We start from the raw sequence: 27,989 nt of genomic DNA on the forward strand, positions 1-27,989 counted from the left end.
TTATCTTCATTTTACAAAAGAGGAGAGACAGGAGCTCCAAGTGGTTCAACAACTGTCCAAAGCCACTTGGTACGGGATGAGGCTGGGCTGGAATTTAGCTAGAAAAGTGCAGGATGAGCAGCTGCAGTTACAAGTGCATAAAATAACTATGAGATCGCTGAGTAACTGACGTAAACTCATCCCGTGTTCTGCCAAGTGTGGAAGTTATTCAACCACAGCTCACTCTAAGCACACATGGAGTTTATCTATAAACATATTTTTCATTATTAATCAAGTATTGGTTTTGCTGGCATCGTTTTCCCAATAGAATCGTATGCAATAAAATAGCCTTCACCACAGGTTGAGTTTCACAGAGCTATCCTAAGCGGGGTCTTTCTGGAAAACACATTCTCGGGCTCCGTCGATTTAACTCTCTTCTGAATGCCTGCTGTGCTGTCATCTTTGTAATTTTCTCTGTTTCAGCTGTTTAAGTGCAGAACCTGGTCAGATCCTCACTCATCAAGGGTGCCATTATCATCTGCACGGTCCTCCAGGACCACTTTATGGTGCATAAACACTAGGACTGTTATGTCCTCTTGATGAATTGACCCTTCATTGTATGAAACACCACCCTTCTTTGTCCCTGGTTATACTCTTTTGCTCTGAAATCTACTTTGTCTGACACTGACACAGCCACCCCAGCACTCTTTGGATTAGTGTTAGCACAGTATATAGTTTTGTCTTCACTTTGCCATGTCTTTACATTTAAAGTGAGTTTCTTATAAATGGCATATAGTTGGTCTTGCCATTTACTGGGGTGTTTAGACTATCTTTAATGTGATTATTGGTAAGAGTGGGTTTAATCTACCATTTTTCTGTTTGTTTTCTATTTGTCCCATTTGTTCTTTGCGAGTTTTCCCCCTTTTTCTGTTTTAATTCCTTTGTTGGCTTAGTAGCCAAAACCCTTTGTTGTGGCAAAACTCTTTACTGTTCTGAGTTTCATCATACGGCAGGTACAGAACGACACAGGTGTGTGCTTTTTCTGTTCCCCTCCCTGTGGCAGTGAACTCAGAGTACTGAACGCAGCTGAGTGTCAGCAAAGGTTTGCTGAGCGTTTGTCTTCCTCTAGCAAGAGAACATTTGGTTGTAAGAAACAAATCCACTGAAATGGCTTAAGTACAAAAGAAAACTGACTGGAAAGGAAAAAGGCTGTTTCACGGAACCCACGGGCAGGAAGTACAGCTAGAGATTGTAAGGATCGGAGCCCGGCTCTAGGAAAACATTCGGAACTACGGCAGTTATGTATGTCTCACCACATATCTTGTCTCTGCTTCTCTCTGCAGCTGTCTCAATCTTCTCTACCTCCACAAACTAGCTTCCTCGTTCCCAACTCCATGAAGTCATCAATTCCAACCGCACAACTGAGACTGAAAGTCTGAGGCCCAACCAGCTCATCCCAGTCCATGAAGCAGCTGCTCCCCACCCCCCCACAGGGCCATAAGGATCCCCATCCTTGTCCAACCAGCTGAGGCCAAAAGACCAACTCAAGTACTATGAACATGCCACCCCTAGAGGGGCTGGGGAGAACTCAGATCAAGGAGGTACCCTGAAAGGTGTCTACCACATTTACCCTGCCTGCCAGGCCAAGGTAAACAAAAGGAAACCTCAGCCAATGCAGAGGGAGGTTCTGTGTAGTTCCTTACTGGTGACTTAAGAGGCGGGTGATTGCTATCATTCCCTGAAACAGGCAGAATCTCCAAGAGCTGAGGTTTAGGGCCCCCATTTGCTCCCCACCGGGAAAACTGGAAGGTGAGCAGATATCTGTCTTTCTCTGCAACAGAACCTCAACAGCTAGATGAAAGATGTTTCACCCTAAGCTAGTGCTAGGATCATTTACTACAAGAGTGCAGACAAAAGGAAAAGGGTCTCTCAAAAAATCTGGAAGAACACAATGAGTGAAGGCCGTTGGCCGACAGACAGGAGTAGGGCTTGGCAGTCCCACCTGCTCTCTGGGCTCAGGACCCTCCACCTTGACAAGGGCAGCGGGGCTGAAGGAACTCCTGGTTCACCCTAGACTAGGAACAGTCATTAGGGATGACATGAGTAACGATGGCCAGTCTTCTGAAGAGACATAAAGCCTGCTCAGCAGCTGTGGATGGGCACCCATGCCAGTTTGCAAGCGTGCTCCTCCCACCTCCCAAAGGAGGCCAGCCAGAGTGTGGTAATGAAACTGCACATAGTGGAAATGGGATCTAAATGAGTTTAAACTGATTTATGCTAGCTTTTGTAAAGATTACTCGATATCAGGCAAGTGCTACCACTGTGAAATAATGCCGACGATCCTTAAGACCTCCGCCTAATGGTACTTGCACAGAATATTTATATTCCCCATCATGGGAACGGGGACCATAATGGATACCATTTTTGTTTTATTAGGGATGCATATTTAAATTAATCTGCTATTTGCCTAAACAATTAGCTGCTTCTGTTTGTGTGCACAAAGCCAAAATTGCAATTAGGCTTCCATCAAAAAGATAAGTCCCAACTAAAACTGTCCCGGTGGAGTCGTAAGAGCTCAGGGCAGAACTTTCCAAAATCACTTTTTAGCATAATGGTAATTATGTTAATTGCTTGAAAGGTAAATAACTGCTGAACTGGTTTTGGAAAAAAACACAATTGGTGTTGCCCCTCCCCTTTAATCTTTCTCATGCACCATAAAATTTAACACAGGTATCAGTTTAGAAAGCCATAGACGGCCACTTCCTGAGCTACAGTTTGTCTTGTGGTCTTTAGCACTTTCTTAATGAGAACTTCTGTTAGCCAGGAGCTCCTGCTCTCTCCAGCTTGCACAATAAACACCTGAGGTTTGGTCTCAGCTTCATATGGTTAAGTAGACAGGATCAATTAACTGCAGTTCAGAGACACTGAATGAAGCTGACTATTTATAAAGACAGCTGGCAATCCCAATTTCCACCAGTAAATAAATACTTGCCGATCGGAAATTAGGCAGGAGTCAGAAAAAATTCTGCAACAAGAGGGCAGGCGCTTTAACAGAAATGTTAACTATACCCACAGCCCTCACTGACCGCGCACCTCTTCATTACGTGCATACAACGTCGCTATGAAGGGTATGCCAGGGACTTAAAGGTGCACCAAGTCTGACAAGAACAGTTCCTTTCGTGGGAGTGGTGGCTGTGGGTGGTTAGTATCAGCACAAACGAGGGTCGTGATGCTGCACCTACCTTGCGTGTCATCCTCCACATTCCAGCTACACATAGCTCTAGAGCGGAACTCTCTCATTTACAGAAAAAAACAACAACAAACACACACAAACACCAATAAGTATGAAGCATGCTGGAAGCTGCATTTTAGATGAACGAGCAAGAGAATCTGGGGACTCAGGGGCCCAGCTGTTAATGGAGAAGGAGCACTTCCTTTTACTATGTATCTTTGGTACTATTTGTTTTTCCGCATGCGATACCAGAACAATTCTTATAACTTGTATACACGCCTTTATAAATAGTACTATGATTGATAATGGGATATTTTTATTATTCAGTCATTCCAATCTTAATCTGCATGATTTTATAATATTTAACTCTGATGTACAAAACTAAATTAACCTTTAAAAGACGGCATTTAAATTCAGCTCTGCAGGCATTTACTTTTTTGCCTCTATGTTATCTATTTTTTGAGTTATTTATGAAAAGTAAAAACATTTATAAAGAAAATGTATTGTTTATTATTAAAGTTATCTTTTAATATATGTTACTGATGTTAAAAAATATAAAAATTACATTTACAATTTAAATTATATTTTGCCGGGAACTAAAGTTCCCTTTCGTCCGATAAAGGTTAAAAACTCAAATTCTACTTCTGACTCATCAATGGGTTAAGGTGAATTAAGCTCCAAAAAAGTCCACAACATCACCACCCCTTCCCGGTACCAGACCAGGGAGGAGAGCCCAGCTCAGGGCCTGGGTGGTCATTCAGTCTTAGCCTTAGTGTGGAAAACAGCACTAGAAAGTGTGGAGGTGATCACTTGGTGCCAACAGCCTGTGACTACAAAATGCAAAGTGAGACCCCGCAGCATGACGCAGTTACAGAGTCAAAAGATCCAAATTCTTACTATTTTTAGATTACCATAAAAAAACATAGATTTTAAAAATTTTCCTAAAGATCTCAAAACTCTCACCCGTGACTGTATCTGTGTAAGCAAGTGTAAAACAAATTGAATTTCAGCAACTTCCTCCATCACAGAAACAGTCTCTGTGGCTTGTCTATGAAACATTAACACCCTAGACCCTAAGAAATACCTCCTCAACACTGAGAGAACCACCTCAGCTCACAACTCTGCATTTCCATTTTTAATTCCACTGAACAGCTTTAAAATATAAGCATTCTTACTGCTAAGAAATTGTTTAAATTTATTAATGTATCCTATCTTTTAAAGGGACAATACCGGGTATTTTTTTTGGTTTTTGTCAGAAAGTCGTTCCATTTAGTTTTGTTCACTGACTGTCTGAGTAAAACTAAGCACAGCAGGCAGAGGTTTCGGGCAACAACTGATTATTAAAACTTCAAAGAGAAAAATGACCGGAAAAGAAAAAAACAAAACCCTCCACCATCCACAGCCAGCTGTCCTAGCCATCTCCAAGCAATGCTTGGGTGAGTTCACAGTCCACCTATGAAACTTCAATTGTGATCAGGGGAGGGGAGACTAAATACTGCATTCAGAGGTTAGGGCATGACACTCAAACAAGAAACATAAGCAAAACTCTCTAGAACTGATCTTTTACTAAACATAAAATTAGTCGCCACAGCTGCCTAACTCAAATGTGGTCCTACTGCTCACTGCTAAAAAGAAGCTTGGAGAGGCCCACTTCCAGCCATTGTTAACATGTCAGTGAATGAGAAATCAGAGCCACTCCAGCCCAGGGCAGCACAGTCGGACAATGGAGCATGTGTGTGTCAGACAATTGCGCTGGGAACGCTGCAGAAGTGGATAAGCCACTTTGCCTTGCTGGATGGCACCAAAGAAAGACGACTGCTGGCTGTCCCACCTAGGTTTCCACATGCTGAAATGCGCTGGGTCACGGCCCTCCTCTTCCCATATAGGGAGACGAATAAGAATTTCTTTGCACCTAAGAAGTGTGTAAGCTCACTTCTCTCCAAAGAGTGAGTTTTCGGGACCAACTCTGAGCAGGGAGCGGGTTTCCAGTACACTGCCGTTCCCTAATGCTGTGGATCGAGGCCAAAGGCAGGCAAGCATGGAGCAGATGGAGTCCTGGCAAGGTCTCCCACTGTCCCTGCATTAGCAGCATCTGCTCATTACTCAGAACCTTCGCCTGCTTTATCTAATGCTCCAGGAAAAGCATTCTGATTTGATTCATTTCGGTACGGTAACGTGCAACACAATTAGTGGTAAAATCAAACTGGAGTATGGCCAGTGCTGACAATCGGAAACAAGGCAGAAGAAATATGAGGGCAGTGGGTTGGAATTCAAAAAATCACAACTGTGGATCGCCTTGCCAAATCTCAACACCCCAGGTGGGTGTACCGTTTCCTGCAGGGCTGGGAGGCTGTAAAGGGTGAAGGGATGACTCACTTTCTCCCAGAACAGTTTCTGTCTTCCCTCTGGATCTGACTCCTCCCATATGTGTAGATCACCAAGGGGTCACTACCACTACAGAGCTTCCCTCTGGCACAACCAGGGAGCTGAAGTTCATTAACTCATTTTATTATCCAATTCTTCTCTTCTGTGGGGCACAGTTACAAATTTTATTCAGCAGTCCCCCACAAGGTAAGTTTCCTTTCTACCCGTTGTGCCTAAGGAGTGCCTGTTTGCTGCTCCTGGAAAGGAGCAATGTAAAAATGTACCTTTGATTATTTCAATCTGTCTCTGCCCAGAAGTAGCTACTCATGAATATGTTGGTATAAATATCACAGAGACAATCTGTTAAACTGAAGTGAAACCAAAGACAATGCCACCTGAGGTCTGGGGGGAAAGTGAGAAGTTGTTGTTTATCTCAGAAATAGTAACAACCCAGTTCAGACTGGTAAAACAAGCTCAGAGTGACAGAGAGACAAGAAAACACAGAGCTGTTATCAAAGAAACAATCCTAATACTGAAAGGAATTTGAGACAAGTCAAAGATATCAGTGTAATGATGCAGGCAAGTAAGTACTGTAGCCTTTACCTAGAGTGGGAATAGCCCCCAGAGAAGGACACGGAGACCAGAAGGACACAGCTGACAAACGCAATGATGCAAATGCAAACAGCTGGACAGACCACTGGACCAGAACTTAACATCCAGAAACAGGCCGAAATACTAGAAAAATTCGTATCTAAAAACTCGTAAAGGCAGCACCTCAAACCAGTGAGGTAGACAGAGATGTGTTTTCTAAAAAGAGACGCTAGAAAAAGGGCATACTCGAATTCATATCTCATAATGTTCCTGCCACTTGCAGCGATATAGATGAACCTTGAGCATATTATACTAAGTGAGATAAGTCAGGAACAGAAAGACAAGTACTGTATAATCACTTATATGTGAATCTAAAGAAATCAAACCTGTAAAAAACAGTAAAATGGTAGTTACCAGAGAAAAAGTTTGTCTAAAGGTACAAACTTGTGCCCAGCCAGGGTGGCCCAGCGGTTGAGCATCGACCTATAATCCAGGAGATCAAGGTTCGATTCCTGGTCAGGGCACTTGCCTGGATTTCGGGCTCAATCCCCAGTAAGGGGCATGCAGGAGGCAGCCAATCAATGACTTATCATTGCTGTTTCTCTCTCCCTCTCCCTTCCTTTCTCTGAAATCAATAAAAACATATTTAAAATATGTACGTGTGTGTGTATATATATATATATATATATATATATGTGGGGGGGGTGACTGTGTGTGTGTGTGTGTGTGTATATATATATGTAATTATGTGCAAGTACTTACAGAAAAAAGTAGTTTCTCCATCATATCTACATGGTCCCCCAATGTTTCTGTGGCACAATGGGGATGAGTGTGACAAAGACAACTCTAACCGATAATATAAACCTACAGCACACTTGTACTTCACTTCAAGCTATATTTTCAAGTTCACAAGATCTGAGACATGGGGGTGCAAGAGCAAGGCGCATGTTTCTCTAAGTGTCTCAGTGTTCACTGTTACATAACCAGCACCACAACCACGCAGGGCCCTGGAGACACAGCACAGTTCTGGATTCGCCACTGACTAAAAACTTGTCTTCAAGCAAATCACTCAGCTAGTTGCTCTGTACCTGTTTCCCCACCTGAAGAAAAATGTGTATGTGTGCACACATGTGTGTGGCAGAGGAGACTACTGGATAATTCCAAAACTGTATGATTCTTAACTTCAAAATACTACAACCTTTGTATCGCTGTTTCAAAAAACCTCATTGATCATTTGGAAAGCAGCAAACACACTCAAGCTGCTCGAATGTTCTCTATCCAGGATCTCAATAAACAAACAAAAAACATTACACACCCAAAAAAACCCCAGCTTAGCTGAATTTCTAGAGGCTGAAAAAAAGTACATCAAAGGTGTCGACTAATGTCAAGCCAAAAGCATAGTGTTCATGCTGTTAAAATAATAAAATGAAAATATTTTCAAGACTTCAGCCCTCATTTTTATTTTTTTAATGGCACATGGATATGAAATTCCCCATTACCTGCTTTACCATGGTTTTGTCCATCTGAGCCAGCTAGTAATGTCAACCTGACGAAGACCTGCAATGGGGCCAAGGCCTGGACACTAACATTCTGAACTATTTTGTGGTCCAGCTTTCAGGCAATTGGGAAACACAGCTCCTGGAGATTCAAACTTCACACTCTAGTGGCAGTTAGGAGCATGAGGTAGGAGTATAGGATATCCACGGCCATTTCAACTATTCTTCCTATTAGCTATAAACTGTCAAGGTTTCTATTTTAGGCTATGCTCACCTACTTCTGTAATCCACAGTTGCTCCTACACAAAAGTCAGTCTCAAAGAGATGACATATTACCATGAATTATCTCACATGGTATGTAAGTGCCAAAAAAGGTAGGCACTGACTTTTATTTTTCTGTTTCCACATTTGTCAATAGACGATCTATGTCCACCCCTTTTCACAACTCCCTCTGGACTGGGCAGTGACTAAAGGAAAAGTAGGCCAAATATATTTAATATTTCACACCAAACAAGTTATTTGCTTAAGATGGCTTGGCCAGCCTCGTGCCTGGCACTCACACCCAGCCTGACAGTCCCAGTAGGAATTAAACACATTTTAATGGGTGCTGTGCTCCAATGCCCACTAATGCATTGAGGGTTACTGGCCAACTTCATCACACGAAGGCAAGAGTAAGTATGTGTGTGTGAAGTGTGTGTGCCCACATGTATGTATGGAGGGATTACAGGGGGCAGCCGGCCACAGCTGCGTAATTTTTGTAAAGCGTTTTTTCCTGAACAGGGAGGAGGGCTGCGGTTACTTACCGTCCTCGCATGCGGCTACCGCCAGCGAGCTGTTTATCCTCACAAAGGAGATGCACGGCTGCGCTCCAGGCTCGTCCTCCGAGTCCTCCGAGTCCAGGAAGGGGGCTATGTGGTCCCAGGTGCGAGTGTCCCACACCCTCACGTCCCCTGATGTGTATCTGGAAAAGAAGGACCTGGTTGGTTCCGAGTGGAGACTGAAGAGCAGGGCCACAGTGGAGAAAATGGGGAGAGCATTAAAACAAGCGAGGAGGAAGGTGAATCGGCACAGTCACTCCTACAACACTGTTGAGATGAGGAACTCCAACAGGAGGAAATGTCAGCTGGGCAACAGAAAGGCCAAGGATACCTGTCATGTTCTCATAGCACAACGGTGACCATTTCAAGAGAACACTATAGTATAAAAAAGTGGGTATCAACAGCTTCTTATTTTACCTTTTACACTATTATAACCCATCTGCTACCTTAAGTTCTCCCAATAAAAAGATCACTAGCAGCAATTTGTAGAAGCCACAGTATCTACACACACACACACACACACACACACACACACACACACACACACACACACACGAGAAAGACAGGCGGAGAGAGAGAAACTAAGGACTAATGGTCTTACAGACACACGCTTTCTAATACCTCATCCATGCATCAGATTTGACTGATTAAAGTCCCTGAAGACTAATTGATTTGCTGAAACAATTAAATCTTGCCTTTAGCAGCCAGACAATGCTGCCTTCTCCTGAAAAGCTCCTGCCGAAAGGCATGACACTCCCAGTTTTGCCCACTTAGAAAATAGGAACCCTCACTCTGCTATTACTACTGCCACTCCAACAAATGACACTCTCCATCAAAGCCGATGCAGGGCCAGAAGCTGCTCAGACACGAGGCCGCTAGGAATGGACTGGCCAGATGACGAGGTGGTATGTGCTGCCTGCCACTGGGCATTTACGCCAAGTTCCTTACATCTGCTACAGAGGCTTCAATTCAACATGTGCAGCGACTGTGGGAGGCATGTTAGAAACGCTTTAAGAGTCTCATGATATACCCACACAAACACAAAAGACAGGCAGACAATGTAAGGGGGCTTGCAGTCCTCCAAGCCACTGTTCTTTCAGGGTTTCTCTGACCCCATGTTAAAAGTGTAGAGTGGAACAAGATAACCTCTGAGATTTATTCAATTACTGCAATCTACGGCATGATTCATTATGAAGTAGTTACAGATCAATATCTCATGTGAGATTTCTTAATGAAGAAACTAAAGATACTCTGGTTCAGGAGTGCTTCATTTACTAAATGTAGTACGTAGCCTTTCTCTCCAATTATTAATTGACAGCAGATATATCTACAGTGTAATTCAAAGGTCCCTCTGTCACAAATTCTTGAGGTTGGAGAGGTTGGTTCTCTCCCTGCAGACAGCATCTGGATAGTGTGCATGTAAGGGGCCAAATAAAAGACATGTGCTTTCTAAAACTGGACTGATGGATCTGTTTGACCACCGATCTGCAGTAAACAGAAACGCCTTCCCCACGAGTACCTGGTGACACTCATGTGAAGGCAGATGTTGATATCACTGCGGCCATAGCCCGGCTGCTGGCTCCCAGACCCTCCAGGTGGTGTTCCAGATCATCCATCTTAACGGGGAACCCTGACAAGAACACACCACCCACTGCACCAAAACTTCTGGGCTCACCCAGACTCCCTAAAAATGATCCAGGAGACCCTTGGAGTAAGGCTACTTGCTTCGCTAGAGACTGAACAGAGTTAGTGTGTTTGGAATTCTAGACTGTGTGAGAGAAGATGCTTAAGGTTAAATTCTAAGTGAAAGGAACTAGCCAATTCAGAAAAGAATCGTGAGAAGGATGGCAGCATCTGTCAGAAACCCAGAGAAGGGGAGTGAAAGACAAACAAAGGGAGTTCAGGGGATCGGAGAGACACGCACAGACCAGGAAAAGGTCCTTCCTCTCCACCAGCCTCGGACATTCTGGTTTCTATGCCTGTATATGGGACCATACCAGTGGTCTTCATGTGGTCCTATGCGGCACCCAAGGCGCCACAGTGGGGAGCAGAGGGGTACAGAGGGGCTGTGCTCCACCCCACCCCCAGTCCCTTTTACACGATGACTTCCCAGGTAAAGCAACAACCACCAAACAAAACTTGGACAACGGCCACATAACATGACAGTAACCTGTGAAACGCAACGTGTTGCTCTCTCACTACCTGAGGAAGAGGAGAGAGGGGGGAGAGATGCCACAGAGAACAGCCCTCCATTACTATCGAACAGGCTCCCGCAGAGCCTCTTCTTCCATGAAGTTGTCCCGCTCACGCTGCAACACCACACGTTGACAATTAGATGCACGCTTTCCTCCAGAAGTTTCAGCTCACCGCCAAACCGGCCTTGCTGAGTTCCTTATTTTTGCACTGGACACCCAGGAAGCCCTCTGTAAATACTTAGGCCTTAACACCTTATGAAATGAAGTTTTAATTACTAGCCTCGCACTGACAACACTCCACAAATGAGTACCCACTGCTCCCAGCTCATGACCTACTCTTCCTTAGCAGGAGCCAGCCTCCAACTCACTGGCTCCCACACACTCCTGCCTCTGAACCTCGGCTCACAGCATCCACCTTTCTGGAGTGCCTTCCCTTCTCATGGTCCAGCCCAGTGGTCTCAACCTTGACTGCACATTATAGAATCACCTGGGATGCTTGTAGGACTCCTAATATCCAGGCACACCCCAGATCAATTAAATCTGACTCGGGGTGGAACCAGGCATTACTGTTTCCAATGTGCAGTCAAGGTTGAAAACCTCTGACCTCCCCCAAGCCCACCAACTCCTCAAGAACTATCAAAGGCCCTCCTCCTCCATGAAGCCTTCTCTGACTCAATTACTATGCCCTGTATCTGAAGAAATGGCACTCATTGCTACATTCCATGTCTCCCCACTCGGACTGTAAATTCCTCGTGAAGGCCACACCTCAACGCCATGGTCTCCATCACAGTGCCCTATGCACAGCTAATAATAAATAAAGGGTGACTGAAAGGGAGTATCCACAAGTAACTACTCAACTGGGTTCAGTAGCACCTCGTTTCATCTCCACTGCCCACCTCCTCATGCTAATGATCAGTGAAATACCCAGAACTCACACATCAACATGCATTAGACTCCCTGCATGTATTTCCAAACTAATTAAAATAACTATAAAACAAAGGATAATCTAAATTATTTCAGTAAACATGAAATTTTCCATAGATATCCATTTAAATTAACTCCATTCTTCATGGATAAAGAGCATGATCATAACACAAATGTTTTGCTGCAGAATGACTAGGGAACAAAATATGAGACTTTATGTCTTTTTCATGATGGGAAAAGAGAATAAATATCCTGTTTCAGCAGGTACTTCGTGATGACTCTGCTATAGGTTCTGAAATCTAACTCGAGGGAAAGCAACCATAGCAGTGGCAGTCGGACTCAATGCCAAAGAATCAGACATTTTCATGAGGGTAAAACACTGGTCGGGGCAGAGGGACCTGGACCAAACCCTAAATGGGATCTAAAAGCACTTACCAACATCGGCCAGGAGAAGCAAGAACAGATATCCAAGCAAGGTAGGGAAATAGGCTGATTTTTCTCCAGAGCTCCAGATGTCTTTATCGCTGCCTAATGACGACTACAGTCAACCAATTAAGACTCCATTATGACAGTTGCATTGTCAGGAAGCCTCTGGACCCCAACGTTGATGGCTCTCTAGTTAGTGCCTGATGTAAGAACACTCAAGAAAGACTGAAGCAGCAGCCTTTTCCAAACGAGGACATCCCAGCCCACGGCACAGGCCAGTAAAACTGTATGCCTTCTTGATCTTTTTATCACACTTGGAAAGGCTGAGTTTACCTCCAAATAAATAGGTCAGAGACCACAGCTGACTTTTTGTTGAAAGAATGGGACCAGAGCCTCTCTCAAGCTCAGCATGCCAGAGCAATGGCCAATTTAAAATGATTTATCACCAAAGAGATTTCATTAACTTCTAAGTCTCCAACAAACAGACTACTGATTTGGAGAAAAAGACCAGAAGGAAAAGAGGGAAGATGTATATTAACCATTCTTCTCATATAAATGTCCAGCAGAGTGGAAGAGGTGGCGGCATGGTTCCATTTTGCTTCCAGGTGCCAGGGCTTCTCTGCTAAAAACAATTTTTTTCAAGGCTCTTCATAATAACCTGGGGGGTTGTTTTGACTTAAGAATGCTGGAAGTAAGGTTAAGTGACTTACCCAAGGTCATAAGAAACATTTTAGTGGCACAGCTGGGATCAAAATAGGTTCTCTGGCTTTTTTCGATCTGCTGCTTAACCAACGAGCCACTCTACCTCCTCAGATGACAATGTCTTTAAACAAATAGAGCTTTTAAGAACCATCCCCATTTAAGTGCAATATAAGGAATGTATTGTTTTCAATACTGCGGCTCAGGCTTGCAGGACACATCTCCTGACCCTACCTCATCAATTCTACCACTGTATCTCAATGGAAGGCAAGAAGCCAACACCACCACAAAAGCCCAGGGTGCTGGCGAGGAGAATAGCTGGGCAGATGTAATGGTGCCTCCCACACCTGCTTCACAGGTGATGTGAGAGGACACATGGAATGGATGGTGAAATGTCACCGTCTACAGGGCCATACTCATGCAGTCACCCCCAAACGAAGTCATGATTCTATTCTGATCAGGTACTCACAGCAGCCAAAAGGAGCCTTGTTATGAGACCTCAGACCAGGAACAACAAATGGTTTCATTTGTGTGTCAAGTCTGATAAATTGGTAGTGGCTGCCTACAACCCTGTGTTGAGAAGGATTCTGAAGCTGTATTCCATCCAGCTCACAAGATCAATAAATGCTGTTATGTGCTATCAATGCCCAGCATCGGTTTGAGAGTGAGGAGTGGCAGCATGTTATTTGCATCTCTGCCCCACACTAAACTCTACCTGGCCAACTCCTAATCATCCTTCCAGGCTCAGCGGAGAAGTCACTTCCTGGGAGAAACCCAGGCCGACTCTGAGCCTGGACAAGGTGCCTCTCCCAGCATGTCCTGGTGCCCTGCCCATCCCCTACTCTACCATCCCCCACACTGTCTGTAACTGCCTATAACTGTATCCCTCAGTCAGCCTGTGATCCTGGCCACAGCTGCAGCCCTCATCTGTGCTTGTAAATGTTGAATGAATGAATCTCCTGACTTAAACATACAGGATTAAGTGGTTTAAAGCCTACAGAGCTATTAGGCAGAGGCCCCTATATATATAGCACCCACATTTCAAGAAACATTTATTCCCTTCATGTCTGGCAGCTTTAAGAACTATTCACATACTCCATGCTTTTGTTAGTGATAGATACCAAAGATTACAAATCAATGAAATCAAGAGTATTTACTGTTTTCTATGAAACATGACTGTGTTGTATTATGCAATTAACAAAATGAACTCAGTCCCACAGTGCAGTCTCTTTGTGGAAATGCACTCCTACAAACATCAAGCGCAGCTTAAGACGCATCAATTGAAAAATAATGAACATCTTAATGGACCTTACGAGATACATGCACTACACACTTAAAACTGTTTTCCATACATCTTGGTTAATCACAATCAATAGAGCCAGAGTCAATGATTATTATACGGAGTTACTGTAGCTGTGGCCCCTCCCATTATTCCTTGGAGAACCAGAGATGGATAAATGCAATCATGGGTTCACCAGTATTTATTAAGGACATTCTGGAGCTCCCTCATTAAGGGTATAATAGATGCAATGTTCTCCTCTAGTCTCTTATCAATATCTTACCTCAGACTTATTTACCAGAAGAGCATGTATACCTCGCAGAAAATAAATAAATTTGAAAGTATTTTTAAAAAGAGGTCCCTGACGGGCAATGATCAAAGTCCGTATGGGAAGCAGCCCAATGTCACAATAAGCAGCAGCACAAAATCAACATAAAACAAGGCGGAAAGGGAAACTGTCAAGAGAAGGAGCTTTTTTTTGTTTTTTAAAGGAAAAAGTTAAGTATGTCCTTAGTAAGTATAAATATGGGGCAACATTTGTCAAACACAACTTTTCTGAAGAGCTGCAAAGTAGTCCCAGGTATTAGCCCCTTTTTATACATTCACACGAAACTAGTAGAGTATTAAAAACAGTGTCCTTAAGGTTTTCAGGTCCTGAATAGAAAATATTTTAAAATTCAGGGCAAATATACACAATTTCAGATCGAAGTTGTATTTTGGCATGGTACATGGTCAATGCAAAGGCACATTTTTAACTACTGGAATAACTGGAGCGGGAAAGGCTAAAAGCAAGGTATTTCAAGTTATCTTAGAGGCACATGTATGTTTGAACTGATATTTTCTAACAGTTATAAATTATAAAGAATAATAACATTCCCCTGTAAGTGTCACTAGGCAGACTGAACCAACCAGGGATTCAGAATTCAAATTTTGCATATAAAACCTAGAAGCTGAAAATTTTGCTTCATGCTTATGGAAGACTGGAAATCCTCTTGCCTCTGATGTCCAGGTTGTGTGGACAGACAGAGCTGGTAAAAAATGAAAGCTAGAACGACAGCCAGAGGTCACTGGGCTCCTAGAGAGAGGTGTCGCAATTCTGTCATGTGTCTACTTGGGCACGCCTGCTTCAAAGGGAATGGAGATGGATGAAAATGCAGGAGACCAAATGGGACAACTGAGTATTTTTAGTGAAAGAAGAGAGCTGATATTTTGCAACATTAAATGATACACTTTTTCCGCCAACCACACTTGGCAGAGGAGAAACATGGGCACAGTCACTGTTCCAGTAAGGCGGGGACTGTACCCTAAAAAGGCATATCCTATCAGTGGAAAACGAGAGGAAAACATTTAGGAGAAGGGAGAAAAACCTCAATGCAAAGAGGGTGCCTGACATTTTTTGAAACCAAAAGTGGGGAAAATGGTCCTAAATGTAAACAGAAAAGTGTGCTTTCTTATGCAAACTGATTCCCTTCACAGTAAGTAACAGTGAGGAGGGAGTTTACTGCAAAACACCACCATACTCCTGGGCATCTGATAAAAGCTTCTGGTTGAGCTAATAACTTAAGGGTTAGCACAGCGGGCCCATGGCCTCCAGTAAGCCCCGGTCTGGCTTTCTCCTGTAAGTTTTACCTGAGTTGTTCTCCTTCACTAGGTGGCAGCACAGCAAATATACTTCTGGCAAATTATACCTGGACCTGCATCTCAGGCTCTATACTGTGACCTTCCTGGACTCATGATGTCATATGTTTTCAACCCTCTTCACTTCCACGGTGCAGCTGCGGGCAAGAGAATGAGCTGGGCATCACGGAAGAGCGCAGGGATGCTCTCTCGGCCTCCCCTCTACCTTCTCTTTCCGCTCAGTGATAAACAGGCAGAAAAACTCTAAAACCCTCCGAGCGCTCACCACCAAAACCAAAATAAAACAAACAAAAAACACACTTTCTAAACATTTATTATCAACAAACTTTCTAGATAACGTCTCTTTTTGTAAATAGAAGGATAGCACCCACTGAGCCTCACTACATTTCAGGAGTAATATCAGATCCCAGAAAACGCAGCCAGAGGCTGAACTCCGAGAGAAACAGATAGGCTGAGGAATTTTCTGGAAATCTGCATATCACTGCTAAGGAGCCAAAAGTGAGTGCACAAGGCCAATGGAAGGGCCAGAGTTGGAGGTGGGCAGGTCAAAGATTCGGTGAGAAGCTCAGAGAGTGGGGAGTCTCAGAAGCATGAGGAGTTTTCCTTCTGTACGCATGTCCCTCCAAGTTTCCTGTGTGCTGGGACAGGCGTTAGGCCCTGAGAGCACAAAAATGCTTAATACATGGTCTCCACCTTTTAAGAGGGGTCCAGTCAACAAGACCAAACAGTGCCAACAGGCTGAAGGGAGTGGGTCAAGAAAAGGCCACTGGTTTGCGACCACCTGTGACCTGTGAGGATGTAGCTCAGTGGAAGGGCTGGAAGCCAGCCTGCAGGAGGTTAAGATGTGGATAGTAAAAAAGAGGCGTGTACTCTGATTATTTATGGTATTGACAGAAAGCAGGTTTATTTGGGAAAGCAGGCTTGAGGGACGGTTTAGAGACTTCAAACCAAAAATTGGAAAGAAGTTGAGGGTTATAAGACAATTTAAAATAATTTAGCCTGGGAAGTGTAACAATTCATTCTTCTAAATCTATCAGTTCCACTTATGGGACTCTTGCCTAGGAAAACAATTAGACTAGGGGAAGACAAGGAAGAACTTTAACTCTACACACTTTTATGGAATTCAAAGTTCCTATAATAAGTATATGTTTTATAATTTTTAAATAAGATTTATAGTACTAAAAAGGGGGAAATCTGCAAACCTCTAATAGAAAACACACTGTATAAGAACAAAACACATGAAATGGCTTTAATGCCCAGTACTAGGAAAATGAGTAAGAAAATTAGGGTATAATTATATCCTAGGAGCTTTTGCAACAAATCGAAGGATGTAAAGTAATAACATGAACAAAACTTCATCGGTTTAGCCTGGCCGGGCGTGGCTCAGCAGCTGAGCGTCGACCTAGGATCCAGGCGATCAGGGTTCGATTCCCGGTCAGGGCACGTGGCCGGGTTGCGGGCTTGATCAGTGACTCTCTCATCATTGATGTTTTTGTCTCTCTCTCTCCCTCTCCTATTCTCTCTCTGAAATCAATAAAGATATAGTTTAAAAAAACACACACAAAAAAAACCACAACTTCATCAGTTTAGTGGGGGGGGGGGAGGTCAAAAAATGTAATGTAGGCAATGATTATACTATGCAAAAATAAGTATATAAAAAACCCACTGAAAAATAAACTGCACACACCAAACACCGTAGCAGGGTTGTGTTAGCATACAAAGATTTAGGTGGTTCTCTTAGCCACTTTCTAACAGTCTGGCAAAAACAACATGGTTTTATCGCTGCTTTTATTTTTAACAGAAAAGAAAGATGCATGCCACAAAAGAAAAACCAAAATGACACTACACCAGACAAGCAGTCAGAGTGGCAAATGAGGGTTGGGGAAGGCAGCCCTGATGCCTGGTTCTACATGTGGACACTGCAGAGGGACAGCACAGTGGTGCCGGCACACGAGCCAATCCTGGCTCATCGGACCTCTCTGGGCCACAGTTACCTCACACAAAACAAGCGTTTGGGAATAGACAATCTCTAAAGTGCCTCCCAGGTTTAAACTTGTATGATTCTAAGTTGAAAAAACTAAGAAATCAGAGAACAGACCAGAGAAATTAAGAGTTTCTCCAGTTTCCCACATAATGTAGAATATAGGTGGGGGGAGGGACAGTCTATATATTAAATTTTAATGCTTAGTTCAGACAAAGCGATGTGTAAGCACTAAGGGCATTTAATGAAATATGACATGCCATCTCCAGTTTTAAGAAATGCTTACAAGCTGGAAAGAAAATACATGGCTGTATAGTTAAAATAACAATATAAAACAAAAGTGTTTTGGGGATCTGGGAAGCCACGTGATTAGCTGCCCTATAAGCTGCAGCTAAGCACTTCTCCGGGAGTTATGAGAAGGGTAGATGTTGGTGTGGGGAGAAGGGGGGTTAATAGCTAGAGTGCTATAGACACCTGTGGGAGGGGACAAGACTCGAGCTGGGCTTTCAAGAATGGGGACGGGGTTTCTCTGAGGGGTAATAAAAATGTTCATTGTAGACAATGGTGGATGGTTACACAGCCTTGTAAATATACCAAAAACCTCTGACATACCATTGAAAAGGGTGAATTTTATGGTATGTAAATTACATTTCAATTTTTTAAAAGAGGTAACTAACTAGAACAGTGTGGGAAAATCCAAAGGTACACTAAGGAGAGTAATGAGGAGAAAGGTAGGTTAGAAACAAATTTCAAAGGACTCAGGACATCAGGAAAAGGTAATGGGAAACCACCATTCATGAGACAGTAAGGGAAGCAAAGACTGATGGGCCAAAACGAGCAAGATCAAAGCTCTGAGAATGATGTGTGTTTCCTCCGGGGGAAAAGCAAGCCTGGAGTAAGCAGGGGCCAGGTCCCGTTCACCTGGTAGGTACCCGAGAGTCTCGGGTGAGCTCATGAGTGAAGAAGCATTTGAAGGTTACTCGGGGCAGTGTGAAAAGAAGAATAAAGAAGAGCCAAGACCGGGTCAGTTGTGAGTCTAACTGAATAGCAGTCAGTCTAGGCCCAAACATCGTCACTGCACCCCAGGCACACTGACACGCAGGGCTGAAAAGATGGAAAACAGCAAGAGACTTTCCCAGAGTCTCTGCTCTCCAGCAATTATATGAAATATATTTAACAGGTTTAAATGCAAAAACGTTACAGTTTAGCTTTATTCCACCTGTGTAGAGAGAGAGAGAGCTCTTCCTGAAAGCGGCCAGAGGTGGCCTCTGAAAGTGGTTCGCTATTCACTTGACCCAGAAAACCCCACAAAATCATGCAAATCAAGAGGTTCAAATCTTCGTGTTCACTTTAACGACACTCGTGAAACTGCCCAGGCCATCTAGGGTATGCATATTCGAAAAGCCACCAAGTATGTGAAATATGCCACTTTACAGAGGCAGTGTGTGCCGTTCCGTAGTTATAACGGTGGAGTTGGTAGGTGTGCCCAGGCGAAACAGTGGGGCTGGACACGGTCGGTGGCCCAAAAAGAGTGTTGAATTTTTGCTGCACATGCTTAAAAATGCAGAGAGCAATGCTGAACTTAAAGGTGCAGATGTAGATTCTCTGGTCATGGAGCACATCCAGGTGAACAAAGCTCCCAAGATGCGACGTAGAACTTACAGGGCTCATGGGCGGATTAACCCACACATGCGCCCTCCCTCTCACATTGAGATGATCCGACTGAAAAAGAGCAGACTGTTCCTAAGCCAAGGAAAAGATATCCCAGAAGAAACTGAAGAAACAAAAACTTATGGCCTGCGAGTAAATTCAACATAAAATAAATGCTAATAAAAGTAATGCTGATTGCAGAAAGGAAAAAAAAGAGAGAGAGAGAGGGGAAGGGGAAAAAATAAGAAATGCAAGATAAGCAGAAGAGACAGAAATGGTGAGGAAGCCACTGTCTCTTTAAGGAGCTCCTTGGAGATGCATAACTGTAGAAGCCTGGCAAATACAACATTGATTGGCAATGAGGTAACCACAAGCACCGCTGTCTCAAATGAAAAGGGATTCAAGATCTGACCCAGAAAACAAGCATCGTAACCACCAAATAAAATTTTAATGATAAACACAAGATGCTCTACACACAAGCAAGATATGAAGTACCTGATGCGAGGCCATAAACGTAAGGTCCTCTTAGAAAGAGGAGCGTGAGGAGCCTCTCTGACCCACAGATCAAGTTTCATCTTATCGATCCACAAACTCTGCCATCGCTTTGCTTTGTGCTGGTAGAATCTGCAACGCTGAGCGGGCCTCCAGGGAACACAAAGGCAGGAAAAAAGGACTGGCACCAGCCAGCCTTTTGTGAGGTCCATGTCCAGATAAGAAATTCATAATTGGCTTTGGACATTAAAGTCTCCTTTACTTCTAATTTCTTTTATGACTCGCTCAGTCCAATCTCCACATTCTGTCCTCAAAGGTCTTCAAGCTAGGATGGCCTAAGTCCCATTCTATATCATGAGCCCTTAGGCCCACACCTGAGCAGTGAGGGGCAGAAGACGAAAGCTGCACCAGATGGACAGAAGTCCAGAATTCTGGTCGTTACTCTTTCTAAAATAATAGTTCCACAGTGTCCAAGGAAGGGCATTAGCCTCTGAACTGTGGCAGCAAAGCTAAAGAAAAGGGTTCCTCTAAGCTGTACACCTGAAACTAATAAAAAATCATATTGGATGTAACTGTAATTGCAAAAAAAAATGTTTTTAATTGCACTTACAAAGAAATTAAAATTAAATTAAACAAATGTTTCTCCTGGGCATATCTTGTTTAAAGCACAAAAATGTTTTCATAGGCACTGCATGCCACAAAGTATTAAAATAATCTGACTATGATTTCAATTCAAGTGGTGCTCTTTAAGGAATGCTTCTTAAGGAGAGATTTTTCTTTAAAGAAAAACTTGCCACTACCAAGTTGTCAAGGCCAAGGTTTGTTTTTGTTTTCTTGCAGGTAGGAGCCTCTCTTGGGTGGCTCCCTCCAAAGCCAATCCAGACCAAGAAGTTTAAGTGTCCTAGTCTCTACAGCACTGAGTATATGGTTTGAGAATCTAGTTCAAGACATCTTCATCCAAAAAATAAAACTGATCTTCTTATTGTACGTTATAGAAATGCATAAACACAGCTCTGTAGTAAAATATGAAGAATACACGAAAGTGGTTTTTAGAGCAGAAGCCAAAGGAATCTACAGAAGCTAAAATTAAATTTCTTGGCCACGGAGACAAATAAAAAACAAATAGGTACTGTGTGGTGGGGAGGGAAGACTGTGTGTGGCCACAGTCCTTCCTAAGAAAAGCTTCAAAACACTAGAGTAAGAGCAGGACCGCTCTGTGCCAGCACTTACTATTCTTGCATGACTTTATGTCTTCATAAAATACAAACTGTTTGCCTTAATGAAAATCTAACATAACATGCCACAAGAGTGATTTTAACACTAGGAGAGACATTGAGACAAATGGATTACAGGTCTGCTCTGCACCCTTCTCTCCTCATCGTTAACTTCAGTTTTCTCCAACCCCAGAGAACAAAATCCTCTCAAACACGGGCCATCCATCCACAAGCACGTGCTCCTGAGGGGCGACAATGTCCCTGGGACTCAGGGGGGCGGGGGGTACGTGAAAAACCAAGAGATCTCGAGATAAAGAGCATTAAATGGAAAATTGTTCTGCCTTACCCAGCAATGACGACGCCGTCGTGAGAGTGCACATCACATAAATCTGCATCGGGGACATGTTCCAGGTCGCTCACGGCTCCCTTGCGATTCTGTGTAAGGAAAAGGGTGTGTGGTGTATGTTATTCTGGGGGCTGCCAGAGACAAAGAGTGTCTCTTTCACCTACACTCCGCAGTGATTGTCTTAGTGTGTATTGGGTTCAAAACTAATTGGACATTTAAAAGGACCAAGATGACAACCAGTATGTTAAGCTATTAGCATTTACAAGTTACCCGCCCTCCCCACACACGCACTGAACTAGAGGGCACTAGCAGGTGTGTGGGATGGTGCTCTGTCCTCAAGGGGATATGAAGGAAATATGTGAGCAAAAATAACTACAATCCACAGAAGGCTGAACATGGCAAGTTTCTGAAGAAATTGTATAAGGTGCATTAAAAAGTTCAGTTAACAACCCTTATAAACAACCCGCAGGATAAAATGAAAAAGTCTACACAAAGGGAAAAGTCAGGATGGGGAAAAGGAAGACAAGACATTACCACTGATTGAGAGGGCAGAGGTTCATGGAAACAGCATTTAAAGGGAACCCTAAAACCCGGGACCATTGGTTGCTCCAGAAGAAGGAACCAGGTGGTTGGGTCAGTAAAGAGAGGCAAGGAAAAGATGTACCTTTCACTGTATGTCCCTTTCTGACTTCTGAATTATTTGTACCATGGCAATTATTATCGATCCAAATATACACACAAAATAATTATTTTTAAAATAAAATAAAGGGAGCCTGAAGGAATATAAGGTGTTCACATGCGAGATGCTGGAGGAGTAGGAGAGGTAAGCATGTATGGCAGGATTCAAGAACACCAAGAAACCCATATTTCAGTTTTGCTGGGCTATACCAAGGGCCAGAAAGAGACTGTGTAAGTGCAAGCACAATCAGCATACAGCAGGTGTTCAGTAAATGGTAGCTACTTTTATCACTACCATGTTATTAGAAGACAGCTGATGACATTCATTCCATTAAAAACAACATTTAAGTCACTATATTCCAGGCACCGCGTAAAGTTGTCTGCATGATGATCTCACTTGAAGACCAAGTCCAAGGCTGAGGGACAAAACTGGATACATGCAAGAGGAGCTGTCCTGTGAGAGGACATATGGGGATGGAAGGGAAGACTTGGGAGTCATCTGTGGGAGAGCCACAGCCAAAATCTCAAGAACAGCAAAGCTCTTTTGAGGGACAAGGTATTGAAAGAAAAAGACCTGTGTGCTTATGGTATTTCCTAATTTCTTCCATGAGACTGCCGCCCGCCCCCAACCCCATGCACTACAACCCCACATAGGTCTGCTGGTCTTAGAGAACTCCTAGAAGGCCAGAGTGAAACGAGTGAACGCAAACCCCAGGAAAAGGAACACTACAGCCACCACAGCCAGCTTATCAAATCATTTCCTGAACTGCAGGTTCATGTAAGTTCACACACTTACTACACAGAAATGCCTAAGAACCCTGGGGCCCCTTCTTAGGTCCCCCAGATGTTGACCTAGGAGATGCCAAACCAAATCACCTGCCCAAGCCACCCTGAAGTCAACCACAAATAGCACCAAACCACAGTATCTGCGTGCAAAGGCCTGTGGGCTTCTCCGGCCAGCACTGAGCACTGGACATGGGCCGCGCTCTGCAAGAGTGGGGGATATGTCATTAAGCAGTCACCCTCCCACAATCCTATGAGCAGGGCCACTCTGAGCCCCCCTTTAGAGATGAGAAAACAAAAGCACACAAAGGTAAAGCAACTTGCTCTACTCTACATTTCATGTTTTGATAGGGCTGTCTTTCATTCTAGAAACATGAGAATCCCATCATTACAGCTAATGCAATATTTATCACTTAATATTTCACTTACATAGTCCTCATTGGTAACACTGTCAGAAAAATGGGTACAACACACTCCAGAGAGAAGCCTCCCTCACAATGTGCCTGCAGTTAGACTCCAGTTCATCCAATTGAGTATTTATTGAGCACTTACGAAACATAGGGCTAAGTGCTTGTCAGAGCAAAACAATAAATAGATGTTCAGTTAAACTGCACGGAAACTTGTATACTGTTATTAAGTGCCAGACGCTATGAGGTGGGTCTTTAAACCCCTTCAGTTCTGCCACCTCCAGCCTGGATGAGGAAGTGGTACCTGCCTCTCTCCCTCGCTTTCATCTAATACCCAAGAGGAAACAAAGCAGCTGCTGCTTTCTCTCTCGGGGTCTGACATCTCTGAACTGGAGCCAGGGCACACTGAAGATCTGCAGCTCGCACGCTCACTAATCTCGAAAGCATGCCTTCTTTCCAGACAAAAAGGCCCTCATTAATGCCCAACTCTCAAGCTTTCCTTAAATTACAGCCCCTCCTACCGGTGGTAGACCCTCTGCTTTCTGCCTCACCCCACCCCCTGCCCATCTAAGCAGCTTTGTCAAGCCCTCATGCCTGACCCTCGAGCATGTCCCTCACAGACCCTACTCAAGCACAGAGGCTACGGGGTCCCTCCACACGAGTTTATTACCTGGTGAGGATGCAAACCGTGGGACAGTGTGATTTTTACTTAGCGGTGGTGTCTTCATGGCCTAAGAAAGGATAGCTGTGCTAACTCTCCGTAGAAAGGTGGTTCTCGCCCAGCTGGGCATGGCTCAGCGGTTGAGGGTTGACCTGGGATCCAAACTGATCGGGGTTCGATTCCCAGTCAGGGCACATGCCTGGGTTGCGGGCTCAATCAATGACTCTCTCATCATTGATGTTTCTATCTCTCCCTGTCCTTTCCTTTCTCTGAAATCAATAAAGATATTTATTTTTTTAAAAAAGAAAGGTGGTTCTCAACCAGGAGCAATTTTGCTCCCCAGGGGACATTTGAAGATGTCTGAAGACATTTTTGGTTGTCACCCCTGGGGGAGAAAGAGAATGCTACTGGCATCAACTATGGATGCTAGTTGACATCCTACAGTGACAGGATGGCCCTCACAACAAAGAATTCTCCAGCTCCAATGTCACTCGTGCTGGGCTAAGATACCCTGAATTAGAGAATCACTGCTCTTATTAACTTTGCTAGGAACTGTGTGAGGCTGCCCAGATCCAAAGTATCGGTCACTAATCAGGTTACGAGGTGACTGGGGACAGACATGCACACAGGCAATATGTCACCATCAGTAATGAGCAAAGGCTTGTTAATCTCAAAGTCTATTAGGATTGACCTTTAAGGCAGAGGAAAGAGCATGGTTCTGTCCCCTCCACACAACTGGATATCCAGCTACTCAGGTGGGAGGAAACACAAGCACCACACTGCTGTCTTGTCATGCAGCAAGCAGCTCTATGCAACACTGTTCTTGCCCGTTAGTTCCTACAGAAACACTACACTGTGAAAATTCTTAGCCGTGATCTAATATTTCTGTAGAGATTTCGAAGTGATAAATGTGATGGAAGCCAGCCAATAGGTTATGTGAGGGAAGAGAAGACAGTACTTAGAGATGTTTAATAATCTCCCTCTTACGTTTACTGGAAATAGCTCCTCTTTTGTATTCAGGTGGTGCTCTCACTTTCTTGGTCCACCCAGGGAGATGGTAAAAGTGAAAGGGGGTTGCACTGTGCACTACACCAAAGACCCTAACCATCAGAGGGGAGGTGCCCAGCATCTCCACCTCACCCTTCTTCTCCTGGAGAGCAGCAGGATGCTCCCAAACAGTGTGGTTGGAAATGGGGGCAGAGACTCTAACGGCAAACAAAATGGGCAACAAGTCACCAGATGAAGGTCCGCTCACCACCCTCCTCTCTCCCTGCTTCTGGCAGTTACCCTCAGGCTGTAATTAGAGGGACTCGGTGATTAACCCCAGGCTTGGATTTCCGTGTCCTTGCAGGCTAGTCTTCTATAGGTAGAAGATACTGGCGGCTGCCTACCTTCCAGTTGGTTCTTAACATGTGTTCCTTGGCTCGGCACTCCTGCAAGATGAGCTTCCAGCAAGAATAATCAGAGATGCTGCTCTCAGGAAGATGCCCTTCCTCCTGGCACAGCCTGTACCAAAGCACTTCATCTTCTGCGATCACCTTCCACGTCTTGCTCACCTAAAACAGCAGAAGTGATACAAATGTCAAGTCCTGCAATTAGAGAAGCCCCTTGTCATCCAAAAATCAATCAACACCTTTATTACTGCCCTGGGTTTATGGCAGTATAAAATGTCTCATTAACAAAACACTCCGAGGTGAAGAAAAAAAAAAAACCAACAAGCAAATGTTTCCAGTTTCATCTTTCAAGATTTCAGAATTGTTGTATTACCATCTAATATCACATTTTAGACTGGTTGAAGTATTATATAACATAGAGGGAAAATACACAAATAATAAAAACTACATGCTGTAACATGTTAATATACAATCACACGCAGCTTTCAGGACAGAATCACTCTACTTTTTACCAACAGGCACTTGTATTTCTACCTTACAGAGCTGGAGGGTGACAGCCTATGAAGTAAAAGCAGTAATAAAATAGACATCCATCACTCAAAACTTCTGCTCATGTGAGAATTTCAAATTTATATTATGTGTGAAAACTTAAGATTTTAAATGTGTGCCTTAAAAAATGTTTAACAGAAAACTCAAGCTGTTAACCAGGACTGTAAGATCTGATATAGAGAAATTTATGTTATGCCTGGACTGAATTTCAAATCCCAACAGCATCCAGAGGAAATGGCCATTTTAGCTATTAGAGCTTTATCTTCCAACCCTTACTGAGAAGGTTATTTCATCACCGGATAGTGTGCAAAGTGGGGCAGACTGCAAAAAATGAACTCCACTGGCAAGATGACAAACTGATCCAGCGGATCAACGTCATCTCGAGTCTGCTACGTATTCTGCTTGTGGCCCATCCGACTCACTTCTAATAAAATGAGAGTTTTGACCAGTGGTTTACAGTAACCTGTGCTCCTTACACTCCTTGGGGGCCACTTCAAGACATCAAATACACAGACAAGAAGAAAGAAGATGAGACAGAATGAGAGAGAGCCTGCAGCCTGTGCATGGCAGACGCTCACTGCACAAGGAAGCCTCACTTAATGAAGAACTGATAGGCAGTTAACTTTTGGAATTGCAGAGTCAAGATCTCGGAAAATCTGCTCCTCCGTAAAAGCAACGAGAATGCTGCCAAAAACTGTCAAAATCAACTTTTTCAGAACTCTGGAAATTAACTAAAGGCTTGCAACATTCTGAAAAATGGCTAAGTCTTGGTAAGAAGTGTTAACTTCCATTTTAACTTACGCTAATCCCAACCTCTTCCTTCAGCTCCATGGTAGCCTTGAAAACCAACAGCCTTGCAACTAGAGCAGTTGTAAAAACCAGCAGCCTCGCAGCCACTGGAGGGGCCAGATGTGTTTACAGCTCCCCAAAAGTACAATCCCCAGAGAACTATCACCATTTGACCTGTCCGAGAGCTTGCTGAAAAGCTCTATTCTGAAGGATTGTCATTTTCTGAACTGACTCAGGGAGCACTCTGTCCTATCTCCAGGGCATTTGTCAAAAACAGTAAGGGACAACTGTTGAACATTGCAGCTGCCTAAGGCAGAACTAACACCAATCATTTACAAATTATTCCAAAAAATAGAAGAGGGAATACTTTCCAACTCATTTAAGGAGGCCAGTATTACCCTGATACCAAAACCAGACAAACACATCACAAGAAATCTGCAAGCCAATATCCCTTATGAATATACACAAAAATCTTCAACAAAATACTAGCAAACTGAATCCAGCAATATATGCAAAGGATTATATGCCATGACCAAATGGAATCTACCCCAGGATGCAAGGTTGGTTTAACATATAAAAATCAATGTAACAGCCTTGGCTGGTTTGCTCAGTGGTTAGAGCATTCAGCCTGGAGACCAAAGGGTCGCAGGTTAGATTCTTGGTCAAGGGCACGTACCTTGGTTGCAGGTTTGATCCCTGGCCTCTGTTGGGGCACATGCAGGATGCAATCAACTGATATGTCTCTCTCATATCAATGTTTCTCTCTCCCCCCCTTACTCCCTTCCACTCTCTCTAAAAAAAAAAAAAAAAAAAAATCAATGGAAAAAAATACCCTTCAGTCAGGATAAAAAAAAAAAAAAAAAAAAATCAATGTAATATATCATATTGCTAGAACAAAGGATATAAGCCACATGAAGTTCTCATACGTTTTTCTTTAAAACTATAAAAATTTTTAAAATAGTAAAGGAATTCTTTATATTCAAAATGAATCTACACTGTACCAAAACAAAATCATGGCATGGCAAAGTTCCTTTACATAACAACCTCTTCCAAGGAGACATAAAGTGATAGGAATATATACACATATATGTTTGATAACAATTTCAGAGACACATCTTGATGGCTGCCTCCATCATTCAAGAAGCAGCGTAATGTCACAGACCATCAGTTACAACTGTGGGGAAACCCAGATTTCCCCATTGCAGGAAAGCTCCTCCAAGCATCCCTGGCCAGTGGAAGGCTTCTGATGAAGAACTGACCTCCCAAATCAGCCTGACTCACCGCAAGGCACCTCTACTACACAGTACTTCCACTGGTTATAAATCAGATTATACCCACGGCCCTGATTTTTGCTCTTTTGAAAAAAACAAATCTATTCCCTCTTCCACCTGACAGTTCTTCAAA

The 27,989-nt window shown here is 43.5% G+C and overlaps 1 protein-coding gene across 2 annotated transcripts in view; it reads right to left on the reverse strand.

Moving 5' to 3' along the window:
* Positions 1-27,989, reverse strand: part of FBXW8 (F-box and WD repeat domain containing 8) — a 79,519-nt gene that overhangs the window by 33,450 nt on the left and 18,080 nt on the right. For both annotated transcript variants that reach the window (XM_087828475.1, XM_016201623.2), the window contains exons 3-5: positions 25,245-25,409; positions 21,325-21,413; positions 8,466-8,623 (exon numbers count right to left, since the gene is read on the reverse strand). In XM_087828475.1, coding sequence (XP_087684601.1) covers positions 8,466-8,623; positions 21,325-21,413; positions 25,245-25,409 — 412 coding nt within the window. The remainder of the gene's footprint in view (positions 1-8,465; positions 8,624-21,324; positions 21,414-25,244; positions 25,410-27,989) is intronic.

This window comes from Miniopterus natalensis, chromosome 20, assembly GCF_054644295.1.
Source record: "Miniopterus natalensis isolate mMinNat1 chromosome 20, mMinNat1.hap1, whole genome shotgun sequence".
NCBI classification, from domain to species: Eukaryota; Metazoa; Chordata; class Mammalia; order Chiroptera; family Miniopteridae; genus Miniopterus; species Miniopterus natalensis.